This window comes from Cricetulus griseus, chromosome 7 (assembly GCF_003668045.3).
Source record: "Cricetulus griseus strain 17A/GY chromosome 7, alternate assembly CriGri-PICRH-1.0, whole genome shotgun sequence".
Classification (NCBI taxonomy): Eukaryota; Metazoa; Chordata; class Mammalia; order Rodentia; family Cricetidae; genus Cricetulus; species Cricetulus griseus.
Window position 1 is genome coordinate 67,304,354 of NC_048600.1, and position 22,365 is coordinate 67,326,718.

General features: G+C 47.9%; 1 protein-coding gene across 2 annotated transcripts in view; it reads left to right on the top strand.

Moving 5' to 3' along the window:
• Positions 1-22,365, top strand: part of Fstl4 (follistatin like 4) — a 684,516-nt gene that overhangs the window by 638,206 nt on the left and 23,945 nt on the right. For both annotated transcript variants that reach the window (XM_035447502.1, XM_035447503.1), the window contains 4 exons: positions 4,588-4,708; positions 16,900-17,061; positions 17,396-17,530; positions 20,494-20,612. In XM_035447502.1, coding sequence (XP_035303393.1) covers positions 4,588-4,708; positions 16,900-17,061; positions 17,396-17,530; positions 20,494-20,612 — 537 coding nt within the window. The remainder of the gene's footprint in view (positions 1-4,587; positions 4,709-16,899; positions 17,062-17,395; positions 17,531-20,493; positions 20,613-22,365) is intronic.

Consider the following 22,365-nt stretch of genomic DNA (forward strand, 5'->3'; position numbering starts at 1 on the left):
TCCTGCTTCCCTCGGGGCTGGTGCAGTTCTTCCCACAAGCCCACTACCCCAGGGGCATGCTCTGCTCACGGGGAAGAAGGATTTACTCTTGAGAGACAAGAGAAGCAGGCAGAGGCTAACAGACTCTTTCAGGGATGCATAATCAACAGTTTGGGGCTCTACACAAGGACATTTCCATCTGCTGCTGCCCTGAGTTAAACCTTCAGTCCATCCCAGATGCCCTGACCTGAAGGACACCAAAGAATGGAATCCCTCAGAGGGATACGGGATAAGGAAGAAATAGACAGGAAGTGGGAACAAGATGAGACCTGACCTGGGTATGTGGCTCCGTTAGTAAAGTTCCTAAGGTTGATGAGGACCTAAATTCAATCCCCAGAACCCATGGGAAAAAGCCAAGTGTGGTGATACCCACCTGGGAAGGCAGAGACAGGAGGATCCCCAGGACTCCCTGGCCAGCTAGCATATCCACATCAGCCAGCTCTGGGCCAGTGAAGAGATCATCCTCAAAAAAAAGTGTCAAAGTGGGGGGCATCTGAGGAATGACACCAATGTTAACCTCTTGTTCCCACATGTACTCACCTGCACACATCTGCATGTGAACCTGCACACATGTACATATGCACCTGCACACATACAAACACACATACACATGAATACCTGGGACCAATCCTTTCCCATTCTGCCAGTCACTTTGTTGTGTGACCACTCCCATGTGCGTGGCTAATCAATACTTGATCAAACACCCAGATCTTCATACCAAAAAACCAGAACAGAACTCCATCCGTGCACAAAGCCTCACTCACAGGCTTAGTGCCCAGTCAACAAACACCACTGATGTGAAGCGCAGTATTCAGTTCTAGGGAAACAGCAGTGACCACAGAGTCCAAGCATCTCCCCCCATGTTTCATGGGTGGTGAACACAGTAAAACAATCTCTTTGTGATCCTACCAACTCACTCACCCTTTGAGACTGGGAGGCAGGAGCATTGGGGTGCAGGTTAGATGAGATGTGAGCACCCCTGGAGGAGATAAAGATAGATAGCAGCCTCCAAGGAGAAGAGACAGCAAATGGAAAGTTCTTGTAAGCAGCAGGAAGCAGGGCTGGGGCAGCTGCCACTGTCATCCAGGTCTGGGTGAGGATGTGCGCCACCTGGCGTTTGCTTGAAAAGGCCTGTTCTGTGGGAAGCTGTGTGAGTGAGCAGGCTGCAGAGAGACAAAGGAGGGGTTCTCTGCTACCCAGATGAGTCCATGGTGGCTGGGTGCAGGGTGTCACGATAGAGATGGTAACAGAAATCAGGTATTTTAAAATAGATCCTACTGACGCACCCCATGGGCCTGTGCGTCTGTTTTATGTTTGGTTTTTGGTCGTCGTCGCCCCCCGCCCCACCGCAGAGGATAAAACAAGGTGATGTAAATCTGGAGATGTTCAAGTCTTTGTATAAAATGTCACAATATTCTCATGCCTATGCACAGCCTCCCGTAAACTATCTCTACATAATGTATATGATGTAACATGATTTAGATGCTACATAAACAGCTATGTTACTGTACTCTTCAGGGGTGTTGACAAGAAGAAAGTCTGCACAGGCACATTTTTGTCTGATAATTTTCTTCCCTGGTTTGTTGGACCTTTAGATATAGACCACTGGCTGTCAGGAGCGGCTAGCCATGTATTAGATTCTGACACAAGTAACCTCTTGACCTCTGTGTGCTGGTGTTAATGGGGTACCACTCTCAGGTGACCTCTGGGAGCTTGACTGTAATCTAGGTGACTGGCAACCCTGACAAGGTGGGGACAAGAGGAAGGGGCCACAGGAGCCTGAGGTTACTTTCAAGGACTCTAACAGGGCTATGGCATGAAGAGTCAAGAAAAATTCAAATGACCCTGGACTAGACTCCCAGCAAGCAGTTCTGGCTCTGCACCATGTAGAGCATTGGGTTTCCCTCCTTACTCCCCCATAAGGATGACCTACATGGCCCCCAATACAGAGACAGACAGACAGACAGAGAGGGGGGGAGGGAGCTGCTCCAGTCTCCCAGCCATCTTTCAGAGGCCTTCCATCCCACCCCTGTACTCCAAGCAAAACATTTTTCTCAACATATGTCCTGACTCAGGAAACAGCTTAGACAGAATATGTCATCCCAACATTGACCAGCCATTAATTTTTCATCAGCAACTCAGGTGTGAGCCCTTATGGCTCAATTATGACATAGGATAAGTCAGCTATCTGCTGTGTTCTTTTATTACGGAGGCTTCCATGGAATGGTAGGGATGGGATCTTTTCAGCAAGGTGATGTTTCATGGTCCATGTGCAAGTTTCCAGAACCCTTCTTTAAGATGAGAGCATGGTAGGCCTTTTTTTTCTGATACTGAAAGCAGGAGCCATGTTCACTATCAACCTTCCTGGCACAGCTTTGCACTTTTGCTCATCCTTCATTGGGCTAATTTAGCCCAAAAGCACCTTTTTTTGTTTTTCCCCTTTGAAATATGAGCTCATGTGTCCCAGCTGGCCTTGAATGCAGTGTATAGCTGAGGATGACCTGATCCTCCCACCTCCGCCGTTTCCATGCTGGAATTTCAGGTGTGTGCCATCACACCCCGTGTGTGTGCTCTAGGCCTCAACCTCAGGCTCTGCGCATACTAAGCAAGCACTCTGCCAACTGAGCCACAGCCCCAACCCCCAAAAGCATCTTTAAAGGGGGGCTCATGTGGTTGTGATCAGGCCCTGGGAGTATGAGCCAAGGAGAGTGTCATTGCTGCAGGAGCAGGAACAGTGCACTAAGAAGTGACCCCAGGAGCTGCTCAGACATCCTATGCACCATAGCTTGGCCTTTGCAGACCAAGGGAGCTTGGAGAAGATAAGAGCAGGCAGGAGAGAGAACTAGATGTTACTATCAGGAAAAACAATGGCCTGCGTGTGTGCCATGTGTCCCATACCAGAAAATATCTTTATGTGCATTCCTTTTTCTTGGGTATTGTTTTGGTTTGATTTAGTTTGGCTTGATTGGGTTGGTTTGGTTTGGATAGGGTCTGTGCTTTTTAGTTTTTGCCAACTTGACACAAACTAGAGTCACCTGAGAAGAGGGAACCACAATTGAGGAACTGCCTCCATTAGATTGACCTGTAGCCACGTCTGTTTGGCCTCTTCTTGATTAATGATCAGTGTAGGGGCCACTGCAGGTGGCGGCACCCTTGGGAAGAAGGCTGAGTAATCCATGGTCTCTGCTTGAGTTCCTGCCCTGGATTTGCTTGATGATAGCCTATAACCTGTAAGCTGAACTAAGCCCTTTCCTCCACAAGCTGATCTTGGTAAGTGTTTTATAACAGCAAAAGAAAGTCGACTAGGGCAGGGTCTCATACAACCCAGGTTAGCCTCAACTAGGGCAGGATCTCATACAGCCCAGGTTAGCCTCAAGCTCACAAGGACTCCCCATCCTCCTGCCTCCACCTCCCAAGTGCTGGCATCACAGGCATGTACCCCTATACTTTCTTTTGCTGGGTTCCCAACACCCCCATCAGGCAGCCAGGACACATGTATTGTCCACAGCTCATAGGTGGGGACTACAGGGATTTTGGTCAGTGGCAGAGCTGCAGCCAATTCTGGATCTCCTGAGTATCTCTGCTGGCTGTCCTCATGTCTCCAACATACAACCCTGGGCAGCCCTTTTTTCTTACCCATAAGCTGAGGCCTTCGATAATACCAAGTGCCACATCCTTGGAGATGTCTGGTAGCTAAAGCCAAACCTACTGAGGGATTTCCATAGATAACTAAGAAATCTTGAGCCCTAACTTATCGGCAGCTGGTGCCTGGAAGGGCCTGGCTTCATGAACAGCTCTGCAAGAAAACGAAGTGCTGGTGTCCTGTGTTCTTTGGACCCCTCTGCATACCTCTCCCCTGGGTTCTGACCCAGGAAGAGCCATCCTAGGAGGTTGCAAGGATCTCTGAGCCAAGACTCACAGGGTCACTTCCTGTAGAAACCCTGAGAATGGGCCCCTGTCTCTCCCATGACCCTGCTTTGTTTTGGTTTGTCCCATATTCCTATCAGTTCTGTCTCTTTCCTTGGGTGATTCTGATCCCATAAGCTGTCTATACTCACTTGGGGATCTAGATGGAATTTGAACCATGGTTAAGCAAACTAGAGTCCATAGATGCCACCAAACCCAGCCACACTCGTGCATATCATCCTGGCTATGGTCATGCTATCGTGGCAGAGCCAAGGGGTTGACAGAAACCAGAAGACTCTGGAGGCTGAAATATTTACTGTCTATTCCTTTAAGAAAGTTTGTCAATCTTTGCTCTCAATAAGGCCTTCCCTCCAGAATCAAGCCTTCCACCAGGTGACCAAGATTCCTGTGAAACAAGCCGCATTCCCAGGAGCTAAAGGGAGTTTGATTGCAGAATAGGAGAGGTCTTGGCCACTAGGAGGAGGAGGAGGAGGAGCAGGAGGAGGAGGAGGAGGAGGAGGAGGAGGAGGAGGAGGAGGAGGAGGCACCAGGGAGGGAGATGTTTTTTCCTAGAAAACTCACTCACCAGCTGTCCTGTCTGCTCGACAGAAGCGAATCTCATCCTTGTTCTTTTGCCCATAGGACTTCGGAGAGGACGATTCCCTATACATCACCAAGGTGACCACAATCCACATGGGCAACTACACCTGCCACGCCGTGGGCCATGAGCAGCTGTTCCAGACCCACGTCCTGCAGGTGAATGGTTAGTAAATGGCTCCGTGCATGTTGTCCCCTCAAAGCACCCTCCACACTGCTCCGAGCAAACCTTATTCTCTCTTGCATTTTGTCTTGCTAAAGACATAAATAGCCCATCTGCTGTAATAAAGGGAATGGCTTAGAAAGTGCTAGGTCTGGTTTACCCAAGGCTTCCACAGATAAAATGAATCCAAATGCTGGGGTAGGGGGCTTGGGGATGAGTCATGCAGGCAAGTCACCCTGGGCTGCTGAGGCTCCATTGGCTACTGTGAAGTATGGGGCAGGCGTGGCCCACAGGGAACGTGATACCTTGATCTCTGGATCTAGCAATTTCAGAACCTGAGTCCAAGTCACCATTGCTCTTACAGGTGACTTAACAGCACATCGCTGTGCATCTAGGGGGCACTGTTCCTTTCAGCAGCCCTTCCCCACAGGGATCCATGAGCCTTCTCTCAGCCAGTGAGGATGGGCATGTTTGAAGGGATTGTCTTCACTCACTCAGGTCCATATGTTACCAAGTATCTTGAAGACCAGGAAAAACTGATCCCCTTTGACCACCCTCATCCCCCACCCAGCAGTTTTTCAAGCCAGTGTCTATGAGCACATTGGTAGCCAGCCTTGGAAAAGCACTTTGTATAGACTCTCAATTGGAATGTTATTACCTACTTTATGAGTGGCTTTTAAGGAAGATCACTTACTCTCTAGGGCCATTTTGGAGTTAGCCTACCTCTATATCATACTGCTTGCCATCTCAGCCTGGCTCCATCCACCATCAAAACAAGCCCCAATCTCCCTGAAGTCCTGTCCTGGACCATCATGTCAAGGGAATTAGCCTCATCCCACCAAGCCCAGCTGTATTTGATCAGGCCTGGACCAGGCACTCGGGTATCAGGGAATAGTGAGGCGACTCAGCTCCCAGATCCTCTGTGACAGCTGGTGATTGGGACTTCTCCCAAAGAGAGAGAGTGAGCTGTTAAGAATGATGACATAATAGATTAACCTTCACTGACCTCAAGGATCCAGGGTGAATGGCAAGCCATTTAGAGATAACTGGGTATCTTCAGCTTGCCCTGTGTTTACCTTGACAGAGTGTCCGTGGCACTTTCATATATGTCCATGTCCAAGTAGTATCTTAGTAGAATTTCCCTCAAGCTGGGATGTACCTTTGGGATTTCATATCTGTGTATCTAGATTAAATATCTGGGATTCTAGCTGGCAATTTAACTCAATTGAAAGAGTGTTTACCTAGCATGTACAAAGCCCTGGGTTTGGTCTCCAGAACCCCACAAACTGTGAAGGTAGCATTCAGGAGGTAGAGATAAGAGGATCAGGTGTTCAAGGGTATCCTTGACTAATGAGTCTGGAGCCAGCCTGGGCTACATGAGACTGCCTATTTTTTAAAAAATCTATCTGGGTTTCACCATCATAACCCAAGTGTTCCTAGTTATTATATCCCAACAGGAACCAACCCAGAGATTTGGGGGTCATTTAGGGACTGCACTTCTGTGCAGCAAGCAGGTAATAAGGGACACTCCTAGCGGGGACTGGCCCTGGTAGAACATGTGCTCTGCAGAGAATGTCACCATTTGACTCTGACAAGTGATGTCTAGAGGCTGATGATTTGTGGAATGTTCAGTTGCAAAACAGCTCTACTTTCTGTTCCAGCTCCTCAGATCCTCAGGCAGGCTACAGATGTACAGTTATCTGGTATCCCAAAGCCTCCTATCCAGACTCACTTGACAAGAGCCCAAGGCACAGGGCTGGAGACTTGGCTCAGTAGTTAAGAGTGCTCCCTGCTCTTCCAGGGGATATAAATTCAATTCTCAGCATTCATACCCAATGGCTCACAACCAACTATAGCGCCAGAGGATCTAGTGCCCTCTTCTGGCCTCCACAGCTACCTACACTCACATTCACATATCCACACACAGATGGACACACACATAAATAAAACTAAATCTTAAAATTTAAAGAGCCTAAAGCACAAGGAGAGAGCCAGGGCTTCTTGTGCCCTTTGTCTCTCTAAGACAAACATGAAGATGGTGGGACTCCAGCTTGAGAACCTTCTAGATGTCTCCACCACTGGAGGAGGCTCTAAATCTCCAGTTCCTTCATAAACGATGTAGCAGGCCCCCATGCTTAGACCTTCTGGCCCTGGGGACCTGAGAAGCTAAGCATGGGTTTATGGTGAGAATGGATTCAAGAGCAAGGTCCCAGAACCATGGGCATTTCTGGGCTTAGACTGCTTCTAAAGATGGGAAACAGACTGCTCACCTGGTGTCTTAGATACCTCTCTCATTACTGCAGCCCACTACCTGATGAAAAAGTGACTCCAGGGATGAAGGCTAGATTTGGGCTCAGGGTTTGAGGGTACAGTATCCATCACGGAGGAAAAGGTGTGGCACTGGGAATGTGAGGCTGCCAATCACAGTCAGAAAACAGAAAGATGAATGGTGGTGCTTATCTCACCTTCTCCTCTGTACTCAGCCTGGGACCCAAACCATAGCATGATTCTAGGCACAGTTAGGATGGGTCTCCCCACTTCAGGTTTTCTCTCTAATAACACCCTTACCAGTATGTCAAGATGTGTCTAGTCAAGCTGGCAATGAAAATGAACTGTTACACCTGGCCTGGAGAGCTTCTGAGGGATAGGTTCATTGATCCATGCTCTAACTGTTGAAAGATTCAAGACTTCTCTCCTAGCCAAAGGAAGGACCACTGATAGTACAGGGAGAGATGCTAGGAGCTGGATACCTTGTGATCAGCTTCCTACTTCATTGTGTGGCCTGCTGGATGGCTGGTCCTGTATGGTACTATATAAAGCTCCTGGCATTCATGAAGACACTCAGCACCCTCATGTGATCACCTCTAAAGTAGACCCTGGTTGTCTCTCTGTGATACAAGTTAATGGCATGCTGACCCCCTAAAAAAGGCAGGAAGTTTTCAAAGTACTTCAGGGGTTAAAGTTCTGTCCGACTTAGAAGGAACCAAGTTGTATCTATGTGGAAAGACATAGGATGTTTTGAGATCCATAATTACAGCAGTAACATTTACTGAATACCTACTTATGCCATCCCTATCTTATAGACAAGGTCACTGGAACTTTGATAACTGGGGTGACTTGCTCTTAAAGCACACATACATACACACACACACAGAGAGAGAGAGAGAGAGAGAGAGAGAGAGAGAGAGAGAGAGAGACCTTGACAACACTGAGGGCCAATGCCTACCAGTTGGGATGCCATGCTGCTGCCCTTAGAGAATTTGTATATGGGGTATAGAGTAGGTAGTTGTCAGGTCTTTGCTGTGGTTCTCTAGATGGCACAATCTGGGGAAACAGAGGACAGGAGCCCTGCATCCTATGTCTCCAAGCCTAGTGCACAGCTCAGACCAGGTCAGAACCAGCCATTGAAAGAGAGGAAAAAGCAATGCATGGAAGTCTCAGACCTAGGAAGTTGATAGAACACTTAGCCAGGTGTCACCCAGTTCCCTGGAGGGCTCATTAAGTTCTATGATCAGTGATTCCTGATGTTGCATGGTTTCCAGGAAGGAGGACTGGGTCACTGTAGGAATCTTGCAGAAGAAGGGGATAAAGATCTTTGTGGGCTATGGCTTGGTGCTGAAGGAGAAGCCCCTGTGCAGGAGACTAGAAGACTAGGAAGACCCTGGTAGTTCTCAGAGGACTGTTTGACTCATTAAAGAGTGTCATGAGGAAGGAGGGGGACGTGTGTAGTAACACTGACCTATTCTTTTCACCATCCACCCCACACTTGATGGTATGCAAGATGGCCCTGAGCAGCTTGGGTGGAGTTTTGCTCATCTGCCTAGCTGTGCCGTTGGAGGTCTAGTTTGCTGCCTTCCTGGCCTGGCAGGAAGATGTTTAGGAAATACAGGGATACAGGAGTGGCAGACTTGGGGGAGGTTCTGTGTTTATCTTAAGCCATGGTTAGTCATAGTTGGTAGATGATGATCAAAGCTGGTGGCCACTTTCAGGGCCTCCAGCACATTACACAGATGGGAAAATAGAGGCCCAAGAAAAAAATGACCATCCAAAATATAGGTTGCTTCTCCCTAGAGCCATGTTGCTCCCAAGCTGTCTGGTAGCAGAGTTGGGATCCCATACACAGACTGGGCTAACACCATCTTCTGGGAACCCCCACTTCCATGGCTGCTAACCTAGCTGCTTGAAAGAACCCTCCCAGGAAGCTACACTATCCCCACAAATTATTAGTATAACTTACCCATAGCCCAGGCTTCCAGAGATGAGGCCCAAATGCTGACATGATTTATAACTTCCTGCAAAGCTCCTGCATTGCTTTCATGGGCAGGATCGAGAACTTCAGACATCAATGATTAATCCCTTAAATTAAAAATACCTTCGACCTCCCCGCAGTTCAGACAAGGAGTGATTCATCCCCAAAACACAATAATCATCTTCAAATCTGCTTATTACTCCAGCTTGGTACTTTTGTGACTTCTTACTTAAGCACATGTTTATGCTGCCTAAACCTTGGCAATGAGAGATGATTCCCAGAGAAAAAGGGCCTCTGTGTTATGGATACAAATGGAGTGTGGGTGGACACATGGGTGTGGGTGTGGGTGCACCTGCATGGGGAGGCCAGAGGTGAACTTCAGGGTCATTCTTGAGAGGCCACCCACCTTATTATTTTTGAGACAGTCTCTCACTGGCCTGGAGCTCACCAAGTCGGCTAGGTTAGGTGGGCTGGCCAGAGAACCCCAGGGACTGCCTACCTTTCTCTTCCTCCTGGTTTATGGGGATTATACCACACCCAGTCTTTTTATGTGGGTTCTATGAATGGAACTCAGATCTTCATGTTCTCAAGGCAAGTTCTCTACCAACTGAGCTGTCTCCGTACCCCCTTATGGAATCATATGAAGGTTTTTGCAAATTTAAAAGAAAATATGTTTGTCTATGATAGCTTAGTTTCATATTCTTTTCAATGTGCAAAAGATGGGGCCTGAGATCTTGGGAGCCATGTGGTCTGGGACACAAGAAAAACTGTTGTGTTCTTACCATGCTACTGAGAGCTGGCATCTTTGTTTTGCTCTGACGGGGACCCACGTGGATGTGTCACAGCCCAGGTTTCTCCTCAGGACTGCTCTGTCCTGGTAGACTCCACAGAGCTGGCACTGGGTATGGCCAAAGCTTGTGACTGCGGGGATCAGGGCTAGGTGGGTGCAGGCCAGGTGCTCACTCAGAGCCTGGGTCTCACCCACTGGAGAACTGTTGGGTTTTATAGGCAGGCATTAAGTGCCCACCCAGCAGAACTGTGATTCTGTTAATCCCTCATGTGAGTTTCATCCTCAGCAAATGGTCGATTTTAAGCAAGACGGCTTCCTTGGCAAAGCTGTTTTGCCTTCCGTGTCACCGCCCAGGACAGAACAGGAGCTGAGGAGACCAAGGGACCTCTGGTCCTGCCCCTGCCCGGTGCCCAGGATGGCCCACAGGGTCCATCTCCCCCAGTCCCCACTGCTGCTGACCTAGCTGTCACTCTGCTCTACACCAGCTACTCTGGGAGATGCTGAGGGACCTGACCACTGGCTCATGGAGGAGCATGGCAGCTAATTGTTCCCATGAGCCCAGATTCCTGAATGCAACTTAGAGTTGTATGCCCTTCTTGTATGTACATACACCAGAGCACTGCCGTCCAGCCAGCCCTTCTCTGAGCTTCACCTCCTCATTCCAGCTCCATCAACTCCTCAGTTTCCCTAACAGCTAACCCGTGGCCTTCCTGCCATAGACTTGTTCCGTTTGTTGTGAGGTGCTCTTCTCCCTACCCCCTTATTTACTATACACCCCCATTCATTCATTCAACAAATCCACAAGCTCTGGCCTGCCACGTCCTCTCGGTGGCAATGGGCAAAGGTGCTATGGAAGAAATTTCTAAAACGCAGGGGTAAGGAAAATCAGAGGTGATGTACATGGTTAACATGGGGTGGCAGGAGAGAGATGGCAGGGAGTGTTGATGAAAGGTTGTGTGGAGGTCAAAGGTCAAAGGCGCCCCCTGGTGTTCTGACAAGGAGAGTCTGCCCTTTCCTGAAATGAGAAAGTTTGCTTTAAGGGCAAGGTCAGAGCTGCAGGGATGCATCTCAGATGTGACAGGAGACCCGTGTCAAGTCTATGGATGGGTTAGGCTAGTGAAGGGTGGAGACCTGCAGGGTGGAGCTCCAGCATGGGGTGGTGGGGGCGGGGTTTAAGTACAGCCAGCTGAACAGGTGACAGAGAGAACCCAGTGGGAACTAGGAGGGACGCCTAGGGCCAGGTGGAGACAGCAGCTTACAAAGATCCCTCAGCTCTGTGGTGCAGTACAGACAGGCCAGGGCAACGATGAGGGCTGCTGAGTCAGGCTCGGCTTGTGGACGCCACCATGGCCCAGAGAAGAGCAGTTCCCAGTGGGTGGCAGGTTCATGTGGCTGGGACTGGCTGAGGGAGGACTGAGGGATGAAGGAGGAGGAAAGGGGTGGAGTGAGCAGTCAGAGGCAAGAGCAGCCTCTTTGGGGATGCTTTAGAGTTACTTTGCTTTCTTTAATCTAGGAGACAATGGACAGACTTTATGAGCTGAGGGGAGAGAGTCTCAAGAAGTGAGAAAAGGTGAGGAGTGAATGAGGGGTGTTAGAGGGTGTCCAGGAAGGGAACAAGAATGACCAAGAAGTGAGACTCCTGCCCCACTTCCCAGCCCCAGGATAGGAAGAGAAGTCTTAAGCACGGGCCCATAGTCCCAGCTCTTCGGGAATTGAGGCAGGAGAATCACCAATTAAAAGCCCACAAGGGCTACAGATCCTCCTGCTTCAGTCTCCCCTTCCCGCCCCCCCCCCCCCGGCCGAAAAAAGACAGCTGAGGACATAAGTCAGTTGTGCAGCACTTGCTTAGCATGTATGAAGCCCTAGGTTCTATCACACGGGCATCGAATTAATTAAGTAGGGCGGGGGGCGGGGGCCTAAATATGGGGCTATCCCTAGGAAGCTGCAAGAGAAGCAGTGTCCTCAGGAGAAAGCCAGGCCTCCAGGGGAGAGGTAAAGGAGACTGTAGATGAGAGTATGAATTCCAGATGGCAGAGGGGAGATGTAAGAGGGTGGGCCCAGCAGAACACCATGGCATGATGTCATTACACGGGGACAAATCACTCAGAGGTTTGAGGCAAGCTGGGGAGAAAGAGGCATTAGATGTGGGGGCAGCAAGTCCTCTCTTCAGTCCTTCTCTGATTCCCCTCAAGGAGACTTGTCTCACCCTCAAGGAAACCTCCAGGCTGTCAGAGGGCATGTGTGTGTGTCACTGCACATCCTGTCCCGTTCACCCCACCCACACCCATCCCCACCCCCAGCCTATGGAGAGCTTAGTGCCTTGAATTTAGGCATGTATTTTTATTGAGTGACTCATCCTATGCCCTTGGCTTTCGGTCAGGTGTCCTTTTGTTCTAGAACACTGTCACATATTTTAGTTTAAATTGAGTCCCAAATTGGTCTGGAAAAGCTCCCATCTCAGAGCAGTGCACACAGTCAGTGGGGCGTTGGGGAGGAAAGGGGTGCTCATTACACGTGATCAGATAGATGATTCCTGCTCAAGTGTGAAACATCTCGGTCTACACACACATTCCTGTCGGAGATCAGAGCAGAGGCCAAGGGCAGTCTCCAGAGCTGGGGCCAGCCACTGCGGGAACCAGTCCCATTCCTCATCTCTCTAGTTCCCTGAAGGAATTCTGCACCAATAATCTCCCCTGTAGGAGGAGGAGAGTGAAGCCTGCTAGGCTTTGCCCCCCAGGGCTCCCTGGAAGTGACCTTCACATTTGCAACTAGTTGTGTAGGCATCTTTCCCACACAGAAAGCTCTGCCATGCAGCAAGGGACCAAGGCTCTTACACTGTGTGCATCATGCCTGACACCAACTGGTATTTCATAGCTGTCAGCTGCCCGATATGGAATTGACAGAGGGTTGTGAAAATCAATCAAGGTCATTAGCCAGGTGTTGGGCTCAAAGAGGAGGAGGCCCTCGGCCCCCCATTCAGTGTTGTAATGCTCTGTGATATCTTGGTTTAGCAGAATGGCAAGGGACAATGCCATTTCTCAGTTTCCTCAGCCATGCATTGAATTTTTTTCCTTGCTAGATACACTCAGAATTATTTTGTCAAGCCCCAATGGACTGGTTTTAATTGAAATTAGATTCAGTCTGTGGGTTAACTTGTCAGACCTTGTTTGTGACAATGGGAAATCTCCTAATCAATGACCTCCCTGGAATTGTTACTTTCTTATGCTGTCAGTGACATTTTATAGTTTTCATCACTTGGGTCCAGTCTGTTGTCTCTCTGGTCTCCACTGATCTATAAGATACTATTCATTTTATGTGTTTTGGTACTAGCTCTTTATTATATTCATGTAATCATTACTATCTTTTTGGGTTTGTGTCCTTTAGCTACCTAAAATATCATTGTTCTCTATTATATGGTTACAATCTTAAATGTCCCTCTAAGAGCCTAAAGAGATGGCTTAGTGGTTAAGAGTATTTACGTAAGGACCAAGGTTCCAGGACCCACAGGGGGTGGCACACAACCTCCTGTAATTCCAGTGACCCGACGCCCTCTTCTGGCACTTCAGGGTACTACATGCACATGGTACACATACAGACAAGCGGACACATAAATGTATATAAATGTAAATCTTTTTTATTTTAAAATGCCCCTGTGGGTGTTTTGAACATTTGGTCCTCAGTTTGTGATGTTATTCTGAAGGCTGGAGAGCCCTTAGGAGATGATGGTCTTGCTAATAGAAATAGGTCCCACTGCACAAGGTTTTGTTTCCTGGTTGGTCACAACATGAAAAGCCTCAGTTGTACCAGAGGAAGAGCCCCTCCCACCACCATGCCATCCCACCAAGGTGAGCTGAGATTCCTTAAGTTATTTCTACTGGGTGTTTGGTCACAGCAGTTGGAAACATGACATCATCCTTTAATATCGACAACCGCCCCCCCCATATCTTGCCTTCCTTGACCACATCAGTGAGCTTCAAAGTCAATGTTGCTTTCTTTACTTTCTCCTTTTTCTTTTTCCTGAAAGGAATTGTGGTGTTCCTTCTTTTTATGGATATACTCTTCATTGTAGAAAACATTATTTTCTTCCTATTCTATTGAGACTCACAAAACAAGAAATGGGGTTTGGTCTTTTTCAAAGACTCTTTTGGTGCCTAACAAGAAAATCCAATGGTTTTCTTTTTGGCCACCTTTGACTTGGGATTATAGGTTTGCTAATAGACACTGAGACTTATTATACACAGAGCATGTTCTGTGTTTTTATGCATGTGTGTCTACATGTTCTTATGTGTGTACGGGTGTGCACATGCCTAAGCATGCATGTAGAGGTCAGTGGACAATCTCAGATGTTGTTCCTTACATTCCATCTTGCTTGAGACAGGCCTCTTGTTCACTGCTGCCCCATGAGCATCTGGGGATTCTCTTGCCTCTACCTCCAATCTTGCCTTAGGAGAGCTGGGATGATAGATGCATGCTACTGAGTCCAGTTTTCTACATGGATACTTTGGATATGAACCCAGGTCCTCACACTTGCACAGCAAATGCTTTGTCCACTGAGCCATCTGTCTAGGCATTCTTGAAATGCCTACTAGACTTCAACAGTTAACAGTGCATTTATGATTCTGATTTACATAGGACTGTGGTGTTTTGAATGAGATCAGACCACATAGGCTCAGACATTTGACTACTGGGTCCCAGTTGGTGGAGCTGTTTGGGAAGGATGAGGAAATATGGCCTTGTGGGAAGAGGTGTGTCACTTGGGGATGGGCTTTGAGATTTCAAAAGCCCACACCATTCCCAGTTAGTGCTCTCTGCCTGTGCCTCCAATTCTTGTATAAGATGTAAGCTCTAAACAACTGCTCCAAGGTCTTGCCCATCATCTGCTGCCATGATGATCATGATCTGTAAGCATCAAATAAACTCTTTGTTCTGTAAGCTGCCTGGGCCATGGTTCTCATCGCAGCAATAGAAAAGTAACACAAGAACCAGGTGAGATAAACTCATAGCTTATTCATACATACAACATACACACACACACACACACACACACATAATGCCAACTCTATAGCGCCTAAAGTTTCCTTTTAAATTTCATTGAGGTTTTTGTTTTGATTACCTATAATTTAATAGAGCATTCTCACATTCTTTTTTTATTTTTGTTTTTTCAAGACAGGATTTCTCTGTGGCTTTGGAGACTGTCCTGGAACTAGCTCTTGTAGACCAGGCTGGCCTTGAACTCACAGAGATCCACCTGCCTCTGCCTCCCAAGTGCTGGGATTAAAGGCGTGCACCACCAACTCCCATCACATTCTCACATTCTTAAACCCCTTTGTATTCTTTCTCTAGTTTCCCATTGACCAAACTTGCTCTTCTTACAAATAAGCACTTCATGGACTTACTCGTCAGTCTCTCTTTTTGACTTTTGAGTTGAGTCCTCCGTTTCACCCCTTTCTCTAGGTTTGCTTTCTGGTTTCCAGGCATGTTGCTATGTATAGATGGAGATCTTGCAAGAGTCTGAGATCACTAATGCTCAGGTCCTGGACAGTCCTCAACTAGAACCCTGGTTTTCTCTAGCACCTTCTCAAATCACCCATCAGCCTCAATGCTCTAAGGTATAGCCTCCTTACTTAAATTCTTGGACCCCATTCTTCTCTCTGCCCGATGGAAGTATGAGGAAGGTTCATTCTTTCCTATAGGAACAAGGTATCAGAGAAAAGAGGTTCACACCTGTGTTCTTAAAAACAATCCTCACCCACATCTCAACTGGTTCCACTTACCTCCTCCATCTTTGATGGCTTGACCAGAGACAAGGCCCCTCTTCTATCGCCTGAGACTCTCCCTCCAGAACTTTGAGCAAAGAACCAGAGAGAGAAATGGCACAGACATCTTGCTCTTGGGGCTCCCTGAGCTTAGTTTGGATTTCCCCCTCCTTCCCCAAAACTTCACCCCAGAGGTAGCCAGGGCAATCCTTGAAACTCTAGCTGAGTTGGTAGATGCTAAATGGACCCCTGAAGTGTCTCTATAGCAATTGCAGATCTATTGCTCCTAATGAGCCTAGAGTTACTCTCTTGTCCTTTGTCCACTGAGCATGGGTCACCAGCATGCTACTTACTCAGACTCCATTGCCAGTGCCATCAGCTCCTCCAATGTCCATATCAAGTGTTCTCTGCTAGTCCAGAGAAAATTCTCTCATCTCAAATACCAGGACTCCTCCTTTTAATACACAAAGGAACTTCCAAATAGTGATAAGAAAACAGTTATCTGCTTCAAGAGGAGTCCATTCCCCACTTTCCAAAAGGTGTGTGATTTAATACTCAAGTCTGTTTACATAAACTCTCAAACCCTGGCTTTAAAGTATGTAAAGTATATTCGTAAACATAAGCCCCTATGAATATGGGAAATGATGATGCTTTTATTTCCAGGAGGGGGACTCTTCCCCAACAATCTCCACTATTCCAACAGCCCTTCCCCACAGCCTGCCCTTGTAAGAGGGGCCAGTCCAATGTGGAATGTGCCAGAGTCGTGCCTACCTGTGCTCATCTATCCAGTGGGCCAGGTCGTATGCCTAAGCTAAGACTTGGCTACCAGGGTCCAGAGCTGAGTCACTCCCCCGCCAAGGAGGACACATCCTCCTCTCATGCAGGTCCCAGGGCTTAGAGAGTGAAGAAATAAAAATGACCCACTGGAAAATCGATGGGCTTCCCCACAGCCGTGATGTAATTAGCAGCCTGCCAGTCAGTGCCCATAAGTGCTTCATGAAGCATTTCCTGCAAGAAATTAAGGCCCCATCCAATGGCTTTCCGATAACAGGAATAATACATCTAAATTTCATTCATTCAGAGATAAATTCCAGTGGCTGATGCTCTTTACATGCAGCAGCTGAACAGTATTAAATATTTGGATGACTTTCTGATCATATTTAGAACAAGAGTGGAAGCCATGAATTACGAGGTACCACACCGGATGTGTTTATTGCCTGTGATCCATTTTACAGCCTTTTCCCTCAGCTATTGGGTTGCTAAAGACATCATTGTAAGCTGGTTCAGAGGCCTCCAGAGTCACCTCTTGGGTTCACCCTATGGAGCAGGGTCTCAGGGTTTGGTTACAGCCCAAGGCCAGGTGTGGATTTGCTCTTACAAATACTGTTCTCACCCACAGTGCCACCAGTCATCCGTGTCTATCCAGAGACCCAGGCACAAGAGCCTGGAGTAGCAGCCAGCCTGCGATGCCATGCTGAGGGCATTCCCATGCCCAGAATCATTTGGCTGAAAAATGGCATGGATGTCTCAGCCCAGATGTCCAAACAGCTCTCCCTCTTGGGTAAGAACTGCACATGAATCCCCAGACAGGAAATGAGAGGTAAGATCATGGCTGAGCCTGGCATGTTAAGAGGAAGCAGAGGTCCCCTGATGACAGGCACACAGGTCTCATGGGCATCTGAGAGACCGTTGGCCAGATTCCAGAGCACACTCTGTATTTTAGCAATGCCATCCTGTCCTGGGCCCAGTCCCAAGAATGTTAACTGCTCCCAGCCACACCCAAGGACTGTATTTTTAGCCCAACACTCTTCAGAGCTCCTGAGAAGGTAGTGGGGAGGGCATGTGAAAGGGAGCCCCCTGAGAGTGCCTCTCTTGAGCCACTGTCCCTTCTACAGCCAATGGAAGTGAACTCCACATTGGCAGCGTACGCTATGAAGACACAGGGGCATATACGTGCATTGCCAAGAATGAAGTGGGCGTGGATGAAGATATCTCCTCCCTCTTCATTGAGGACTCGGCTAGGAAGACCTGTGAGTCCACTATTGCCTCTGAGATCCTTGCTGAGCTGTTTGGGAGTGTTAAGGGGACAAGGGGACTGACTGCATTAACTCTCCAGGGCCAATCACCAACTGGGAGTCTCTGAAGGCTGGGATAAATCTATTTCCTCTGTACACAAAGCTAAGTACAGATGGAGACCTTTCCAGGCAACCTAGACAGCTCTGGAAGTATAGAAGATTAAAGTCTCTGGTCAGGACACAAAGTCCAGGACCACAAGGAAGCCCAAATACCCGAGCTGTGCTCGTGCTTCCTATGGGCTGGAAACTTGGTCACTAAAGCTTTCACATCACCAGGCGCTCCATCCCAGTGGCCTGGAAGCTCTCAGGACAGACAGTTGTCCCCTCTCATTTATGGTTTTGCTTCCTTTGATCTGAAATTCTAGAAATGATCCCTTTAAGATTTTTGTATGTGTAACTTTTGGGTGCAGGTTCCTACAGAGACCAGAAGAGGGGGCCAGATCCCTTGAAGCTGGAGTTATAGGTGGTTATGAGCTGCCTGATGTAGGATGCTGGGAACTGAACTCTGATCCTCTAGAGGAGCAGCATACGCTTCTAAGCACTAGGCCATTTCTCTAGCTCCTTTAGCAACTTTTCCATCACAGTTTGTTGTAATTATTCTATTGTATTCGTAATTCTGTACTGCCTGATTTATATGTTGAACTTTATCATAGGTATGCATGCATAGGAGGAAACTAGAATGAATGGGGTTTAGTACTGTCTGGTATGGGGATGCTACTAGATGAGTACACAACTACAAGCAGAGTGGCCTCTCCTCTAGGAATCATCACCACCACCTCATGAGCTAAGTGTACTAAGTGGACCACTGCCTCCCCAGGCGGTTCTGCAGGTAGAATTTATGGCATGGACGCCATACAATTCCTCTCCCTCAGTCAGACTCCAAGATAAGCCTTTTTCATTGAAACAGTGCTCTTCCTTGGAGAGTCCTAACTGAAAATCAACTTTCCTGGAAATGACCTAGGAAATCAGGGTGAGATGCTACTCATTCCTTACTGTCCACAGAAGCAGGGGGTGCAGATTAGCTGCTGGGATCCTGGGGCCCAGTTTTAAAGATCCATTTAGAAAGCAAAAGCATCTTGAGACCCAGAAGTGTCCACCTGGGTCCAGCTTCATTGCCCGATACCATTGCTGGGTCAGTGAGTGATGTAGATTCTTCCAATGATGAGTGGGTTACTAGAGTGTTCCTCAATGGCACAAACCAAGGAATCACGGCAGCAACGATTTGACATTGTCTTTTTTCTTTCTCTTCTGGTTGTCATGTGGCTGCTCTCCTAACACTTGGCTGCTACAGTAGCAAACATCTTGTGGCGGGAAGAAGGTACCGAGTGTGATTGTCCTGTGTCATGCCTGTAATCACATGTATTCTTGCTTCCACAGTGGGCCACCTTTCCCCGCCCCATCAACCTTGAGGAGCCTATTACTGGAGTAGGGGGTTCATAGTCAAACTCACGTGGCACACACATGCACAGACCCAGCTCAGTCTCCTGAGCAGTGGGCACTGAGCCTGACACAGTACTTACGAGGGATAAAGACCAACAGCAGGGTTGCTGGCTGTGATCCTTAGTGCACTCTCTGGCTGCCATGTCACTCAGCTTGTGCTCTGTGTCTTTTAAGCATGACACACTGCTAGGCAGAGGTTGCTGCAGAGGGATTCAGGTTTGCTCAGTGAAGACTTGCACAAGTCTACTGGGGTTGCTGTGCACTCTAAGAACCAAAGTCACACTGAAACCACCTTAGAGTGTAGGGCTGGTGGATGCTGCATTCAGATTCAATGATGAAGCATCCAACAAACCCTGTCTCACCTCAGTGGCTAAATACTATGCCTTCTCTGATGATATTCAAGTCTTAATGGGGGAAAGATGGGACAGGACAACTGCAGCAAAGGAAGCTGGGAGCCCTTTGGAGCCCAGTAGCAGAAACTAAATTTCAACAGAACCTTCTGGGGGGTGGGTCAGGAGGCTGGGTCCCCTTAGAGGTTGACTGCGTGTTGAGTATGGACTCTCACGTTCCCACACACTGAGAGAACTACACTCAGCCTGAAATGTAGCTGTCTGTCCATGTGGGCTACATTAAGCTTTCAGTCTTATGTTGGCTCTTCTGGTGGTTGACTTTCAAAGCAGCTCAGGGAGACTGTACCCAGAGTCAGTGTTTCAGCCCAAGGTTTGCCAGGTAAACCATTCATGACAGAGGTGTTTCGGCATGATGCCTTAGATACTGTAGGGCAATGTAAACAGACGTTTCTGTGTCCCACCCTGTCCTGCAGACACTTCTAAATAATCACTCAATAATATTGATTACAGAATGTTTGGCCTATAGTTCAGGCTTATTGCTAACTAGCTCTTACATTTAAATTAACCCATTTCTATTAATCTATGTATTGTCACCTGGCCGTGGCTTTTACCAGTCTGCTGGCATCTTGCTTGTGTCTCCCCCAACTCTGCACTTCTTTGTCCCTATATGCAGTGCGGCTTTCCTGCCTAGCTATATTCTGCCTTGCTATAGGCCAAAGCAGCTTTTATTATCAACCAAGGAAAGCAACGTATATTCACAGCTTACAGAAGGGCAGCGTGTGTCACATACACATTAGTTAACCTCATAGAATCCCAGAGGGACACCCAAGATTGGCTCTTGAGATTGCTGTCAGGCACTCCCCAGACTGGGCATCTTTGAGGGACTGGGTTCCAGCTGCACAGCAGCAGGGGGTATTGGGTACTGCAGATCTGTGGTGGGCTGTATTGGTTCCCAGCCTTAGGGACACTTCCTTCCCTGGTCCCAACTACCATCAAGAAGTATTGTGGACAGGCTGTCGACCCCTCCCCACCAGGAAAGTATGTTACACCCTCTACCATGCTGCTGTGCCTTATGTGACCCTACCAGTGGCTAGAAGGTCATGACCACACAGTGTTCACTTCTCCCAGGCCTCAGCGTGGGAAACGTGTTCTATGTCTTCTCTGACGACGGCATCATTGTCATCCACCCTGTGGACTGTGAGGTCCAGAGACACCTGAAGCCTACAGAGAAGATCTTCATGAGTTATGTGAGTTTCTGTGGCTGAGGCAGCTTCCATATCATGCACACTCAAAATCCCAAGGTCATGCTCCATGTGTTCATGCATGTATGTGAGACTGGGTTTCTTCAGTTCTGGTTATTATATGTGGGTGTAAGTCCAGGCTAAGGGAGGAGTGTGAGGCAGAGAATTTTACCTCTCCGACCTCTATTTAGCAGCTGTGAGGGCCAGGGTGCACTGGGTTCCTGGCCTCTAGATGTTCGTAGTCAAATAATAGAGATGCCAAGGTGAACAGGCAGCATCTAGGAAGGTGTTCTTATAGTGGCATGGGCATACGTGAATGAATGCCCAGAGTTCCAGAGGTGCTACAAATGAAATAAAGCCAAGTATCAAGTGACAGGTGACAAGGATGGGCAGCAGAAGAGGTAACCCTGGGGTAGATCCAGGGCAGCCGTCCCCACTCCCATTCTCATGGGTTTCTGTTATCTGTGGTTCCCTCAGCCTGCCTGTCCCTGAGCTGGGTCACTTCCACTCTGTTGGGTGTTAGGTCACAGTCCTGTGCTCCAGGACTTCGTAGCATCCTGTGGCATCAAGTAGGGAAAACACTAGCAAAAGAGGCCAGGTGTGGGAGGCAGAGCACTTGGCACACGGTGGAGTTTGGGTGAGTGTTGTCAAAGCTGAGGAATGGACATGGGAGTATGCAATTGGCATGAGAGGGACATCCAACAGAGAGAGACCTGACCCATCAACAACTCAGGGGCAGGCAGACTAAGAGAAATCAGAGAACAGGTATCACAGAAGACAGGGAAAACAATGTTCCCATCTTTAAAAATATTAAGTAAAGCTGGAGAGATGGCTCAGAGGTTAAGAACAGTGGCTGCTCTGCCAGAGGTCCTGAGTTCAATTCCCAGCAACCACATGGTGGCTCACAACCATCTGTAATGAGACCTGGTGCCCTCTTCTGGCAGAACACTGTAAACATAATAAATTTTTAGAAAATATAAAGTTAAAAGGAACACAAGGAAGGAAGGAAGGAAGGAAGGAAGGAAAGCAATGAGCTCCTAGTTTTGTAGGAGTGAGTAAGAGTAAAATAAGACTGAAGAAAAAGAATTAAAGGTTGATTTTAGACATACCAGTTTGAGATGCATATCAGTCACCAGCAAGAGGCAGCGTGTAAGAATGGAGTTCATGGAAGAGGCTTAAAGATAGAAACTGGTAACGTGCTTTGCTTTCAAGCATGAGGACCTGAGTTTGAGATCCTTGAACCCACATTAAAAGAGAGCGTGGCTGGAAAATGGCTCAGTGGTTAAGAGCACTTGTTGCTGCTCTTGCAGGGGACCCAGCACTCATATAGTGGTTCACAACCATCTGAAACTCCAGTTCCAGGAGATCTAAAGCTGACCTCCAGAGGCATCAGGCCCAAATGTGATATACATACAAACATGCAAGCAAATCTGTTTTTAAGCACATATTTGGAAACCCAGCCTGGGGAAACAGAGGCAAGCAGATTATAAGGTTCATTGGCGAGCTAGCCTAACCTACTGAGGAAAACCCTATCTCAAAAATAGTAATAGAAAAATAAGATGGTCAGCACTGGGGGGAATGACGTGGCCTGCACAGGCATTGTGAAAACTTGTACATATGAACACACATATCACACAGATTTAGGAGTGGTAAGTGTGCAGAGAGTACCTAAATCTGTAGGTTTCAATGAGATTAAACAAGGGAATAGACTTCAAAGAAGAAATCCAGGGATGAGCCCTGAGCCATTCAACATAGAAAG